This window comes from Centruroides sculpturatus, unplaced genomic scaffold (assembly GCF_000671375.1).
Source record: "Centruroides sculpturatus isolate CEXI.00-Female unplaced genomic scaffold, Cexi_2.0 scaffold789, whole genome shotgun sequence".
Classification (NCBI taxonomy): Eukaryota; Metazoa; Arthropoda; class Arachnida; order Scorpiones; family Buthidae; genus Centruroides; species Centruroides sculpturatus.
In genome coordinates, this window is record NW_019385116.1 from 20,249 (window position 1) to 35,555 (window position 15,307).

The window sequence follows — 15,307 nt, forward strand, 5'->3', positions numbered from 1 at the left end:
TTTTTTTTTTTTGTGACAATTCATTTGTATTATACATACTATATATATTTTTTTTGACATAACAAGCAACAATCTATAATGATTTGCAATATATTTGAATTTCAAGTGCCACAGTCTTAAGGTTGTCATTGTCTATTTATACTTGTGATCATTGTGAATATTGTAAATTAAAATATCTGACGGACGAAATTACTAATTATTCACAAATACAACATGTATAAGAGATGATAAATTAATTTTTCTTTTATTTGATGGGCATGAAATATTTATTTGTAGGATTGATGCAATAGTCCAGATAACATTCATGAACAAGAATTTATTCTGGTTCATGCACACAACATCACATTTTGTAAGAAGACAGCAGTTTAAGCAAATCCAACATGTGGACACCCTTTTTGCTCACTGAAATAACAGTGAAATTCAAAATAGCTGCTCTGTTGGCTGCAGGAATACAAATTACCCAAATTTTCTGTACTGAAAAGATATGAAAATTTCTTTGCAAATAAAGAACTCTTAGTCTATAATCAGTACAATAATACATGTCAGGATCCTGCAGAACATCAAATTGTGATCAACAAATTAATTTGTAGGTATTCTTACAGTTCTCTTCTTTCTCTGTGAGCATTGCAGGTGCAAAATTTTTCTTTACAATTTTTTTTTTTTTATCTCAAACTGTTTCAGTACCTACAGAGAATGTAACTGTAACAATTCCAGATGGTTTTTAATCAAAATCAAGATTAACTTTAACTGGCAATCTTATCTTTAACAACTAAAATACAATGGTTTTTATCCATACAAAGTACCGTACATATAAGTTATTAATAAGCAATTTTCAAAAGCACCAAGAAAACACTTAAGAATTTTAAGTTACCAGCCAATAAATGAAAGGAATAAAAATTAATCAATAAATATTCCTTCATTAATGAATGGTGAAATAATATGAACAACCATGAAATTAATTTCTGAAAAATAATTTTAACATAAATTTGGAATGATTTGAAAATACATACAACAGGTATCAAGTGAAAAATTTATCAATATTAATATAGATCACACTAAAGATGTCTACAAAAGTAAAGCGGTAATGAAATAAAATTGTTCTGAAAATTCAGAATCGTATGACAATTTTAGGGGAATGATGCACTGACTCCTTAGAGCACGAGACCCTGAGGCAGAGTCCTTGGACTATGATTTTCTTAAAGCTAGAAGCCAACATTCATATGGAACTTTTCTGCATAAATCACACACATTCACTCCTGATTATCCCTAAAAAAGGCTTATACAATGTATATAACTAATTAATAAGCTTTGCGATAGCACCAATTACTTGGTTCAGTACACTCTTGTTGATATCATGCTATTTCATAAAGCCAGCAGTAGGGAATCATGGAGTCCATTTGAATCACATCCCACATCATCACAATCAAAATTACATTAATGATTGGGTCACAAAACACTGAACCGATTCTGCCTTGGTCAAACATTTATATGCTGCTATATGTTGACCAAAATTTAGAGAGAAAAAGATTCAATGTTTATTTTTCTTGCACTTCATTCATTGCTTGAAATGATGACCCAGATATCTTAATTTGTTAACAGGAGTATAGTTTTATAAAATGTTGGCTTCACTTTTATCTTACAAGATGTTAAACCAAGCTGTCTTTGGCAATACTTGACTTAGATCCTTTTGGTGATTTATTCTTTATTTCAGCATCCACGCTGTTTGTTTCAGTTTTAGTGTCCTTTGCACTGAATAAGGAAAACATTACATTAAAATAATTAGAATTTGAAGATTTTTACCTTTAGTATATATGAGAAATACTTTATAAATATAATAATTTTTTATTAGTTTTATGTATGTATAGTCATTTCTGTTTATCTGGCTGATAGCAGTTGTGCTGAAGAAACCATTACTGAAATGGAATACAAGACAAGAAGTTAAGATTTTGAAGTCAATCTTTGAGCCATTTCCTTAACAAAAAGAATGCATGCATGATACAATTCCCAAAAGAAAGCCACAGTATGTTGTTTAAAGAAAATAAAGCATAATTATTAATATATTTTACCATTATCAGATTAACATAACATTATATAATATACATAAGAAATGTAACAAATATAAGTCACAGAAGAATGTGAATGTATTCATAGAGAAAATATTTGTTCTGCATTGAAAACAAAAGAAAGATGAGAATAGATTCATCTGTTCTTCAGCAGGGTGCTTGAATTTAAACATAAACAAGTTTATTAGTGCTCACCCTACTGTTTCGATCATAGGAGTATCTTCATTAACTGCGTAAACTTTATCGCTTCTGTCTTCTCCTTTGTGCATTTGTAATGGTTCTTTTTCTTTGCTAAAAAATAAAAATTAATAGCAAATGGTTGTCATCAACTTAAACGTAACTAAAGTTTTCTCAAACAGTATCCTCAAAAACATTTTAGTTCTATATACCAGCACAATGTTTCTCAAGAATTTCATTTAAATAATATATAAACTGAATAATTTTAAATTAAAATAAAAATCAAGAAATATTAATAAAATTAAGCAAAAATTGTGAAAATAATTTTGCTGGTAGTTAGAATTTTTTAAAATTGTATTCAGCATTTAAGGAATTTCATCAAATTAACGTAATTATTATTAAATTTCATGTAAATCAATGAATATGATAATAAATGGGCATAAATAAATAAATTTCATGAAATTTGTGGCAAGGAGGAGGAGTTAGTATATTAATAATAATTCTAAAATAATACAAAAATATAATTGATTAAAACTAAAAACAGTATTAAATAATATAAATTCAAATTAAAATACCATGCGGACACACATATATATGATTCAGTATAATTTATATTTTATAATAAACTAAAAATTAATTTGAACTAGGAGCATTCTAAATATGGACCACATATCATTTAAGTGAAAAATTTTGGAAAAATTATGTGGATTTATTTTTTGTAATTTTTGCTAATAAAGAACTTATTTATTTTATGATTTTTAAGTGTATACTTATAATGTCATAGGATTGGGATATGAAGTGTATATAAAATTATTCTATCAACCAGATGGAGATATCCAACTATTGCCTAATGACCAGGACTTTTTCCAATCATCTTGTATATCTTTACATAATGCCCACTGGGAAATTCCTTCTAATAGATTCAATATGCTCCTTAACATGTATGAATGAAAACATTTCTAATAAAATATTTGCTTTGGTATCCTGAAATAAGTACTTCTCTTAACTCATACAGTTTTATCTTTTAAAAATTAATTTTCAGAAATTTTAATTAAGTTGGTGTAAACGTTATTTATTAATTAATTTATTAAAAATATCAAATTTTAATCAAGTTAGTGTAAACATTGATATTTTTAATAAATTAATTAATATATAAATTTTAATAAAACCACTTTTTGAATTAAAAAGAGGGCATGCATACATTTATGAGATGCAGCTTTCATGCAAAAAACAATATTTCTTGCAAAAAAAACTATCATGCATCATAAATATTAGTCTAAATAATTAATTTATTTAGTTTTTGATGTTTTTATGAATATATGTATCATTATTATGATTTTATAATAGTTAATGTAAATGATAGAAATGTTACTTGTACTGTACTTAAACTTATAATGAAGGAATGATGTAATGTAATGTAATATGTTCTGGTAACATTTTTGTGTGAACGATTTTTTAATTCCTTGATGTGGGTTTAATGTTCTAAAATATGATTTGTCCAGTTATAATTCTCGATAGTATAAACTAATTACATAAAAGGAATGCTTAATTGATGTCAGAAAATGAAGAGCAGTAAAACTAATGCTATAAATCCTATTATTTATACTGTATTTATGTTTTCTAATATAAACTTCAATAAGCAGAAATAGCACAGAATAATAATTATTTAAAGTTTGAATATTCATTCATATATATAATGACATTTCTGTAGTTTGTGAGTGCATATTATTTGGAATGAAATTTATAGAATATGCAAGTTTATTTTTGAATATACTACTGACCCTTTATTTTAATGAGCAAATTTGGTTATTGTTTCCAAAATCCATTATATTTAGGTCCATAAAATCTAGATATAGTAATATAACAAAAATTTTTTTTGAAAAACAGTCGTACTTATATTTATTATATCTAGATATAGTGTTTCTAAATCATAAAGTGCATTGATAATTCAAGGACTTACCTGTATGATAAGTCCTTGAATTATTAATGTACTATATGATTTAGAAACACAATGTTTAAAGGACAAGAAGCTTCAAGTAAATTATGGAAATATAGTATTTCAGAATATTAGACACTCCACAAGGAACGTCTCTTAAGAATTATGTCACAAATATTGTTAATATTAGATTTAATACGAGATGGCACCTTGCCTACCTCTAGTGTGAAATTACTTGGAATTTAATATTTATTAGTAACAGTAATGTAGCCTGATTTAATCTGGTAAGCATTTGGCTTTAATATAATCATCAAGCTTTGAGATGTTTTTATATATGTGTATATAAGATTAATTATTACAAAAAGACATGGTTTTGAATGGAAAAAGAAGTAAATAATTTATAGAATGAAGAAAAAATTAAATAATTATACAATGATATCACATTTAAACATGCAAACATTTAAGTAAATATTATATTTACTTAAATATATATTTCCTTTTAATATAGCTATCAAAATTATTAAAATATCTATTTATAAAAATTTTTTACATCATTATTTATGAGCAAGAAATTTCAATAAAACTTCATAAATTATAATGAATAATTATTCTTTATAGTTTAAAAAAAGAAATATGGATTAGATTGGAAAAGATTATAGTAAAAAGGTGCTGTACACAGATTTACATAAATGAAGTAAACTTTATCATGGAGAAAAAGAAATCCAATTTTGCAAGAATATATAATAAAGCACTATAAAGAATAGTGAATATATATTAAAATTATCTAATGTTCTTTATCTATATACAAACAATGTATATAAGTACTTTTTCCAGAAACAAGATGTATTTTACTTAACATTTTCAAACACTCTTGCATTCACAATCACAGCCTGAAAATGTCAAGTAAAATAAATTGTTTTATTTTTCAAAGTTATGTATATGTATACAGTAATACCCTGAACTTACGCGATAGGTGAGACCAAGCGATAACTGCGTAAGTCGTGGTATAATTTCGTAATTTGTGTAAAATCGATGTCGGATGTATGTAAGCTNATATTGTTAATATTAGATTTAATAAGAGATAGCACCTTGCCTACCTCTAGTGTGAAATTACTTGGAATTTAATATTTATTAGTAACAGTAATGTAGCCTGATTTAATCTGGTAAGCATTTGGCTTTAATATAATCATCAAGCTTTGAGATGTTTTTATATATGTGTATATAAGATTAATTATTACAAAAAGACATGGTTTTGAATGGAAAAAGAAGTAAATAATTTATAGAATGAAGAAAAAATTAAATAATTATACAATGATATCACATTTAAACATGCAAACATTTAAGTAAATATTATATTTACTTAAATATATATTTCCTTTTAATATAGCTATCAAAATTATTAAAATATCTATTTATAAAAATTTTTTACATCATTATTTATGAGCAAGAAATTTCAATAAAACTTCATAAATTATAATGAATAATTATTCTTTATAGTTTAAAAAAAGAAATATGGATTAGATTGGAAAAGATTATAGTAAAAAGGTGCTGTACACAGATTTACATAAATGAAGTAAACTTTATCATGGAGAAAAAGAAATCCAATTTTGCAAGAATATATAATAAAGCACTATAAAGAATAGTGAATATATATTAAAATTATCTAATGTTCTTTATCTATATACAAACAATGTATATAAGTACTTTTTCCAGAAACAAGATGTATTTTACTTAACATTTTCAAACACTCTTGCATTCACAATCACAGCCTGAAAATGTCAAGTAAAATAAATTGTTTTATTTTTGAAAGTTATGTATATGTATACAGTAATACCCTGAACTTACGCGATAGGTGGGACCAAGCGATAACTGCGTAAGTCGTGGTATAATTTCGTAATTTGTGTAAAATCGATGTCGGATGTATGTAAGCTAATAAATGTAAGCTAATAAATGTTCTCGTTAATCTTATCTCATCTTTTGATTCATTCACGGTTACAAGAAATTACCACATAGAGTCTCTCAAGTCTCTGTAAATATAACAAATACAGAAATAGCTACAATTTTTTTTATGTTATTTATGTGTCGATTCTGCGTGACACGTCCAAACATATAAGCTAAACAATAGTATGGGGGGAGTGAGTAATCAAGAGTTGCATGGCACTCAAACAAAAGACGAATCGATGAGATTTGAAAATCGCGTAACTTCGGGTTTGCGTAAGTCAGGGTAGCGTAAGTTGAGGTATTATTTGTATGTAGATTTATATATTGATTTAATTTTAGTGTTTTAAGTTTTACTATAAGTTTAATTAAACAAGTGTTTAAACTTTTATAATGTTTCAAAATTCTTCTCAAGTATATGAAAATGTTTTTACAATCAAACTAGATATTTATGTGTAAGAAATTTCATATAATCATGTACAGCATTTTTGTTTGTAAGGGGCATAGCAAAGGAGCAGAGAAAGACATAAGCTCTGGGTAAATAAATGATCCAAAATAAATAAATAAAAGAGTACTATGAATTTTGCTAAAAGTTTAATAATTTTTTAAAAATTATTTACTATAAAAATTCAAATGTTACATTTATACTCATTATTAAAAATGATAAAATAATCAGCTTTTATTTATCATCAGAGCATTCTGTTAAAACATATACAAATATATATTTATATATATAGTTTCCTCACCTTAAAACAAACACTGATAAAGCAAATTTTGCCATTGTCACAAAGTTAAATTTCACAGGATAAAATGAACAAAAATTTTACTATAATTTGTTAAATTTAACTGTAAATTACCTTCACAACCCCTCAAGAAATAATCCTATTTCCAATAATGGTGCTTTTTACACTTTTCAACATGAACAATAAAAAATAGTACTGTAGAATGTTCCATTTTGAGTAGAATAGATTTTCTCTCCTAGTAAGCAAAGACAAGTTTCCTCCAACTGTACAGCAATTTAAACATCTGGTTTTAGTGATCATTCTATTGTACTCAGAAAACAGGGGTTAATATTTAAGGATACCCACCCCTTTAAACAGATACAGTCCTAAGCAAACAAAGTAGTTTTCATATTGGAGAATGAATACAGACAGTGATGCTAGGTTTGGCTCTTTTTTTTTCACTCTTTTGCACCAAAAATTTTTTCTATTTTTTCAAACAATCTTCAACAGAAAAAAAAAAATTAAATTTTTGCAGTGGTTAAATAAAACAAAGCTGTTTAATTTAATCACTCTGATGTACTGCTCCACACTTAAATGGCAAATATCTTCTCTTCCTCATTTTGTTTGATTTGAAAATCATTTAGAACATAATTTACTAAATTTATTTGTGTAAATAAATTTAATTTTATTTAACTTTAATCAAAATATTATAATTTAGAGACTTTGCCTATCAAGCCCATTTGATTCCCTAAATTACATAATCTTGACCTTAAAAATTGTTAATGCAAATTTTTGACAAAGTAAACTAATTACTGTTCCCTTAGTGATTTGTATTATAACTGTATATATAAATTATATACCTTCTGGAAAAACACAAAATCTGTCATGCCTCTGTTCAGCATTGTACAGTACATGTGAGAATTGGGAAATACAGTGGAACCCCGGTTAACGAATGTCCTGGTTAACTGCCAAATCGGTTAACAAACTTTTATTTTGCAAAAATTTTGTCTCGGATAACAAACTTAATGGCTTTTTGTGTCAAATTTGTAAGCTTGCCGACTTTTAGGGGGAATCAGTTAATTGTGTGTCGGTGATGGTCTAGGGTCCATTCATACGTTGGTATGGCGGAGAAGACAAAGATGACAAATATTTTACAGTGAAAATTGTTTATTAGAACAGGAAGATGCTTACATATTTGAGGTGGTTGGAAATGGCTTATCTACAGTATTTTCTCCTGGCACTGAGGAGCAGTGTATCGCTGGTCCTACGATAGTGCAAGCTGATCAGTCATAGCCCCAGAGCAGACAGGATGGGTTCGCTTGGTCACAGAAACAACAGTAGGTGACAGAGCTGCAACGACTGGAGCGATCCACGAGACACAACACAAATTTTAGCGGGAACGACTTCAGGCTTAATCCAGACGAAGACGACACAGATTAATCGCCATAGAATTTTTAGGAAAACTGCGTTTTGACCTTGATATTCGGGGTTTTTATAGTATTTCTTCCTTGAATCTCACCTTACGATTTGTCCTGCGTCCCATTCCTCGCTTCCCGATTGTTTTCTTCTTTGTCTCCAGGTGAAAACCGAAACCAGATCAGGTCACGAGAAAGGTTTGTTCCGAGGCGTTTATTTGACACCTGTTCGTCGACTCTGATCGGAGATTGTTGATAAACCTATAAGCCTTTCGCTCATAATTTAGCCTATTGTTTCTGCTATCTGTCATTTTAGAACTTTAACGATCGTATGTGATGTTTTTATACCCGTCAAATCTTTCCCCTTTTCCGAAAATTTAACCTAGATCGACTGTTTATGAGCACGTTTTCCTATATTTTCATTAAAGAAAACCCATTTTACAAATAAAATTACAAAAATACTGACGGCTAGAACGGATTAATTGTATTTGCATTAATTTCTATGAGGAAAATTGCTTCGGTTAATGAACAATTCGGTTAACGAATGGACTCGTGGAATGGATTACGTTTGTTAACCAGAGTTCCACTGTATATTTAGTTTTTTTGAATTTGTTTACCAAAAAGGAAGATACATTTGACACTTTTTACAAAAGTGTCGGAAATCAACTTCCTTTCCCACAAGACCTTATCTACAAATCTGACATCCATCTGGCAGTCCACCCCCTCTCCTCGTCTCCATACATCCCATTAGTAACCGTGGATTCTTTTATGCTATTGGACATAAAGGACGATAAAAAGGATGATTTTCCTGCCATTCAAAGCAGTCAACAGAAATATGACATTGCCATAGGAGATGCAGTCGACATTAGTCTGAATATGCCACATAGAAAACAGCAGTTTGTCGTATAAGGACATAGCCATAGGAAGCCAATCAATGATCCTCAAGGATCTGCCATATGAGTAGCGTTCTCTCGCAGATTCTCACTTGTGCATTTCCTCATCCCTCCTCCATCTAAGAGCTTCACCAAGGAATTTCATCATATAGAAGAAGAAGACTACCTTCTAGACTGTCAGTCAAGTTAGTAAGTTTAAATTGATGTACGCTCTCCTTCTCAGTTTAATAGTATACTCTCAATTTAGAAGTGTAACTCTAGTTAGACTCAATTATGTTCAGTTATATCTGTAATTTGAATATGTATCTCATTGATTTAGTTTATTTAGGAAATCTTTGTTATTAGTTACATTTGGTGACTCTCTCTCAATTAATTGACTCCAGACATTCACCCTGCTATGTTCGAACTTACCCGCGACTCCTCCCCACTCATCAACATAACAGCCCTCCTATTTAAACTGATATTGTAAACACGTAATAGGGTGCAAAATCTTTCCCTGTCTGGTGTCGGAAATCTTGACCATAGATCGAGATTCTACAATTTTGTAGTCTACCTTAATTTTAATATAATCTTCATCCTATGACCCTGCGGGCAGATCTTCCAGATCCATAGCCAAATAAGCAGTAGAGAGATTATTCTTATCTACCCCCAGTTCCTCAAATACATTATTATTACATAAAACATCTTCATTAATAGATTAAAACAATTTCTGTTCTGTTTAAAGGCATTTTCATAAACAATAGATCTTCATGAAGTATTTTAAACTTTTAGTTCTATTCTAAATTTTAATTTAAATTCAAACATTTTTAAATCAAGTAACCAAGTTTTTGAATTTTATTTGTAAAAAAAAAAAGAGTAAAATAATTAAACATTTATTTTTAATAATAATAATAATAAATTTATTTAGTTATCATATTAGTTAAGAAATTTGCTAAATTATATTATATAAGAGAAATTATTGCTTATATTGAATATTAATAGTTAATATCATATAGGAATAAACTGAAATAGGAAACTAAAATTCTTTTATAATAAATATATTTGTTTAATTTAATATGCATTACTGCAATAAGCCAGATATACAGAATAATAAATTCATTGGATTTTCCTGTAAAAAAGTTAAAAAAAATATATATATTAGGTTGATTTGTTTGAAACATTGATGATTATTCTTACTCAAATGCTGGATTATCCACTTCTGTTCTTGATTTCTCATCTGCTTCATCTTTTCCTTTGCTGAAGAATGAAGAAATGAAAGATATATAGGAAAATCACATATATCACAAGACAAATTACATGCAATTATAGAAACATTTAAAAGCAACAAATAAAAACAAATGACTACAAATAACACTTTCTACAAATAAATTATGGTAAAAAAAGTGTTTAAAAAGTTAGAATAATGTTAATATAACAATTTTTTCTTTAAAAAATAATAATAAAAACTGTCATTAGAAAAATCTTAAAAAAGCAATTAATAAAACAAATATGTCTATAATAAAGAATTATCTGAAAATTAAATCTGTATAAAAAAACTATGGATTCTCATACAAAATATATCATCAAAATTTAAATTATGGTACTAAGGAATTTTGTTTTATTCATAAAATTCTTTTTACATCTTTATAAATTTAATTCTTTTTTATTAAATATGATCATGTGTGTTTTCATATTTTAAAAATTGTCTTGATTATTAATTTACTGTTTATTTTAAATACATTAGTATATTATTATAATAAAAGATAGCTAATAGTAATAGTAATAAATAATAATTGATTTTTAATAGTAAAGATTATAAGAAAGAAATGCTATTATAAAACTTTAAATTTAAGGAGCACTTAGATATTAAAATTATCTTCTCCCTTAATTAACAATGAAATAAAATTTTTCAAAAAATTTCAATAATTGTTTAAACTGTATCAAGTTCACTTTATACTATTCTTAAAAGATTCAGTACAAGTTGTCAATTGAATATAGTTTAAAATGAAGCAGAAAAAGTATTTAACTATTCCATTTTATTTTATTTTATTTTAGAAAATTAATTGATAAAAATTACAGAAAAAAAACCTTTTACATTTTATTCCATTTAATACATATCCTTTTTTCTCTACATTAATCATTGTGATATTATGTAATTGTTTGAAAGAAGTATTTTATTATATGAAGAAAATAATCTTTCCAAAATTTATGAAGTTTAATAAAATATTTTTAGCTTGTCAATTGTGCTTTATTAAATTATTAATATTAGAATGCAATCTAACAGATAATTAGATTGACTATATTATCAGAAACTATTACTTTGTTAAACTTTATTATTTTTGACAAAATTTTTACTTATTTACTGATTCTAAAAGCTTACATAAAAATGATCTGATATTACCATAATTTTTTGATTGATTTTATTTTATTAAAAATATTTAGAATTTATTAATTTAATTAATTGATATATTTAAGATAGAGTTATCAAATTATTTTTTATTTAAATGAGAGTTTTTTGGGAAATTAAATGAAAATTATTGATGTATTTTAGTAATTAGTAAGCTAAAACTTTTTCTTTATAATTAATTGCTTAAAGTTATTTGCTAAGAAACATAATAGTTTTGTCAGTGTCTGTCATGTTTTGAGCTCTTTGCATTCTGAAGGATATTGAATCATTTTGAATCACAAATGGATGTGAGAACAATATAAGATAATCTTCATTGAATGTTACATAGTAAACTTCACAACAGAAAACATTATTAATAGAGTTTTGAATTTTTGAATGTATACTAGCCAAGATATAGTAATTGGGACATCAGATTTCAAGATACAATATAAATTTAGAAACAACAACAATAAAAATTTGTAGAAAAATGAATAGACTTTTATATGATAGAGCAGTGAATAGTAACACCAAGATATCAAATTATTATTTTAAAAAATAAAGAATTTTTAATAAAGATGTACAGTACATGCATTTGGAGTAAATGAAGAAATTAACATGTGATCTTCTTGAATAAATCTCTCCAATGGTAAAGTATTTATTAAAAAGTTTTCTGTCTAATTGTGTTTTCAGATTAGATTCTTAAAGATAAAAATTTGTTTTTTTGACACCGGTTTTCTTATTAGTCATGAACAGCAACATCTTAAGATTCTTTACTATGAACAGAGCACAGAATACCATTAAAATTTGATTATTTTTAATATGTGTTGTTTTACTATACTACACAATAAGTAAAATTAGTGAATATTTTGTTCTTTAGAAAAAATATATACACTGTATTTATTTGAATGTAAAATGGATTTTTTTCAGGTTTTAGTTTTTCTGAAAGTACAATGCATCTTAGATTTGATGTAATGTATCATAATAAGCAATCTTTAGTGCCATACATCTTATTTCTGTCACTAATTCCATTGCATCATTTTAATGATTTTATTAGACTAATATTCATAGCAGTAAATATTTAAGAGGTCAACTTAGCTTAATCATGTTAGTCTATTATAATAATGTAAGTGCTTGGATGAAAATCTCAGAAAAGGTTGTTCAGCACTCTCAAAAAATCAAATGGCACTTAAGATGGTTTCTTATGGGAAGATATGAATATTGAATCTAGTGTCAATTCAGAAGAGCCTAACATGGAAAGTGAAGAGGTTTCTGACTTCAATACCATAGAAGACAGTGACGTATAACTGCAATAAACACTGAACAAATTTGTCAACAGACTCAGTCTGCTTGACAAATTTGTCTCAAGTTGTGAGTTTTTCAAAAAATAAATAAATAAATAAATAAATTATGGGTGAGCATATAGAAATTAAAGTGCATCTTAGATTCAAGTAAATACTGTGAAATAAAATAAAATTGTTAAGGTCACCCAGCAATTATAAAAGAATTCTTTAATAAGTTTCATATATTATTGTAAGTAAAGTAAATTATACAGTAGAATCTCATTTTAATGGATTTTTTTCCAGGTCCTGCCAAACCAATGTAATTTTACCTCCTTTTAGCAGATCCATTACTTGGAATAATGGAATTTTCCTACCCCAATTTATTGTAAACTTTGCATTTTTTCAACATTTAATTAATATTTGGGTGTTTCTGGGAAATTTGTAGAGTTTTATGATGCACTTGTTATATTTGGGATATGTACAATTGAAGAATTATGCGAAGAGAGTCAGTTGGCTGATACAATTGAGGAGAAGTCACCTAATGAATACTGTTGCTGGTCCAAGTGTAGTGTCAAAATTGAGTATTTCCAAGACATAAAGACCTTCCTGACAAGTTTCAGCATAAGCCAACAGGCTGTACATGACATTGCTAATATCAAGTGGTGTTATATTTCAATAGACAGAAAAGTGGCATTGAAAGAAATCAAGATGGACCGGGTTTTTTTTTTTTTTTTTAACAAATTGTGAAGTGAAGCAAAGTGCTAATGAGCATATATAATTTGCCTCTTTTTATGCTTACAGTACATACAATTTTCATCAGCTTTGTCGTACACACATATGGCATAATACACACATACATTACAAACGTGTGTATCTATAGGATAAAGAATAGAGATCTCAACAGACCAAATAATTTCAAGTATTGGTATTTCTTATATATATAGGAGTTAAAAAACAGAAATTTTTCCGAATACAGTGGGTGATTGGTTAATGAACCTAATCCATTCCAAGATTTTGTTCGTTATCCGAATTGTTCGTTAACCGATTATCGATTTACCATAGGTTTTTATGGGAATTTGATTAATTCATTCTGGAGATTCCAAAAAATAAAAAATATATACTTTCTTACTACATTTATTTATATGTAATAATAAAAATACATATATACACAGCCTTGCACTTTTATTAGTCATGTTTTTTCCGTTTGTGGGGTTAAAGAATCTGTCTAATGTCGATTGCTTTTCTTTCTTCTTCATAATTTTTCAGAAATAATTAATAGCATTGTAATTGTAGAGATCCCCGAGCCTATTAATCTCAACCTGGTTTGGATGTCATTCTAAGACCATTGTTCTGACATCCTCTCACTTTTTTAAAAGATCTTTAATAGCAGATGTTGGCATTAATCCTCTTTTTCAGAAGAAAACATATCTTGCCGAGTTTCTTGGTGTTCTTCTGTCATCAGTCTGTTTCAGGTTCCATTATGAGCTCTTTGATGTTCTTTATTTCTCATATGTGATTTTTGTTACTCCTTTAGCTGCTTGAGTCTTCTTGATTATACAGTATCTTTCTTAGATAAGACAACTGTGGCCTACTGTAGACCTGTTCAAGCCATACTGCCCAGCAACATCAGATATCTTCTGCTCAGTCTCTACCTTTGCTATTATACTCTCACCTTTTGAAAATAAAAACTGACAAAAAACTTAACGAGTGCCCGCCTGACAGTCTCGCGAATACTATAAAAGAATTTTTTCTGCAAGAAAAATAAAAGGCCGTAATTACAAGGGAGAGTTTCAAAATTCAGAGGAATACTATCCGATCAGTATATACTGGGTTGAGTGATGATGTCGACATATCCTGTGCTCTGAAAGTTTTGAATTGTTACCTGAAGACAAGGAAAGACCAGTTATTTTACGTTGCTTCTTCTTGTGTTTGTTCTGTGAGGTGTTCATTGTCCGAACATAAAAATCTTTTGCGAAAGTTATTGTTATCCAATTTGTTCGTTAACTGATCACCCATTGTAACAGATATTATCCTGGATGTGCGGGAAATCTGTTGTTTGCAATGTAATGGATTCTTGGAATAATGGATAATTTTTGGTGTGCTGAGTGATCTGTTAAGATGAGATTCTTCCATATATCACTGTCTTCCACATCAAAGCCAAAAACCTCTTCACTTTCCAAGTTAGGCTAATCTGAATCAACACTGGATTTGATGCTCACATCTTCCCACATGCAATTGTTCTCAGTGCTGTTTGAAGCATTGGAAAAGCAATATTTTTTGAAAGCATATTAATTGTATTTAAATTGAAAAGAACTGGAGAAGGATAATAATTGTTTTTTGGACAACAAGCATAATAATTATTAAAGTAGACGTTGTTATTAATTTTATATTATAATAATAAATTCACTGCCATGTTAATATTAAAATAATTTATTGGAAATTTCATGGAAATCTTATGTAAGATGATTTAAATAAACAAAACATTTCAATAAAATGTCATTAATAATGTTTAGAAGTT

General features: G+C 27.6%; 1 protein-coding gene across 1 annotated transcript in view; it reads right to left on the minus strand.

Annotated features, from left to right (window-relative positions):
- Window positions 1-218: 218 nt before the first annotated feature.
- Window positions 219-15,307, minus strand: part of LOC111634998 (fasciclin-2-like) — a 220,431-nt gene continuing 205,342 nt past the window's right edge. The window contains exons 14-16 of the mRNA XM_023379842.1: window positions 10,321-10,380; window positions 2,259-2,354; window positions 219-1,749 (exon numbers count right to left, since the gene is read on the minus strand). Coding sequence (XP_023235610.1) covers window positions 1,647-1,749; window positions 2,259-2,354; window positions 10,321-10,380 — 259 coding nt within the window. The 3' untranslated portion in view covers window positions 219-1,646. The remainder of the gene's footprint in view (window positions 1,750-2,258; window positions 2,355-10,320; window positions 10,381-15,307) is intronic.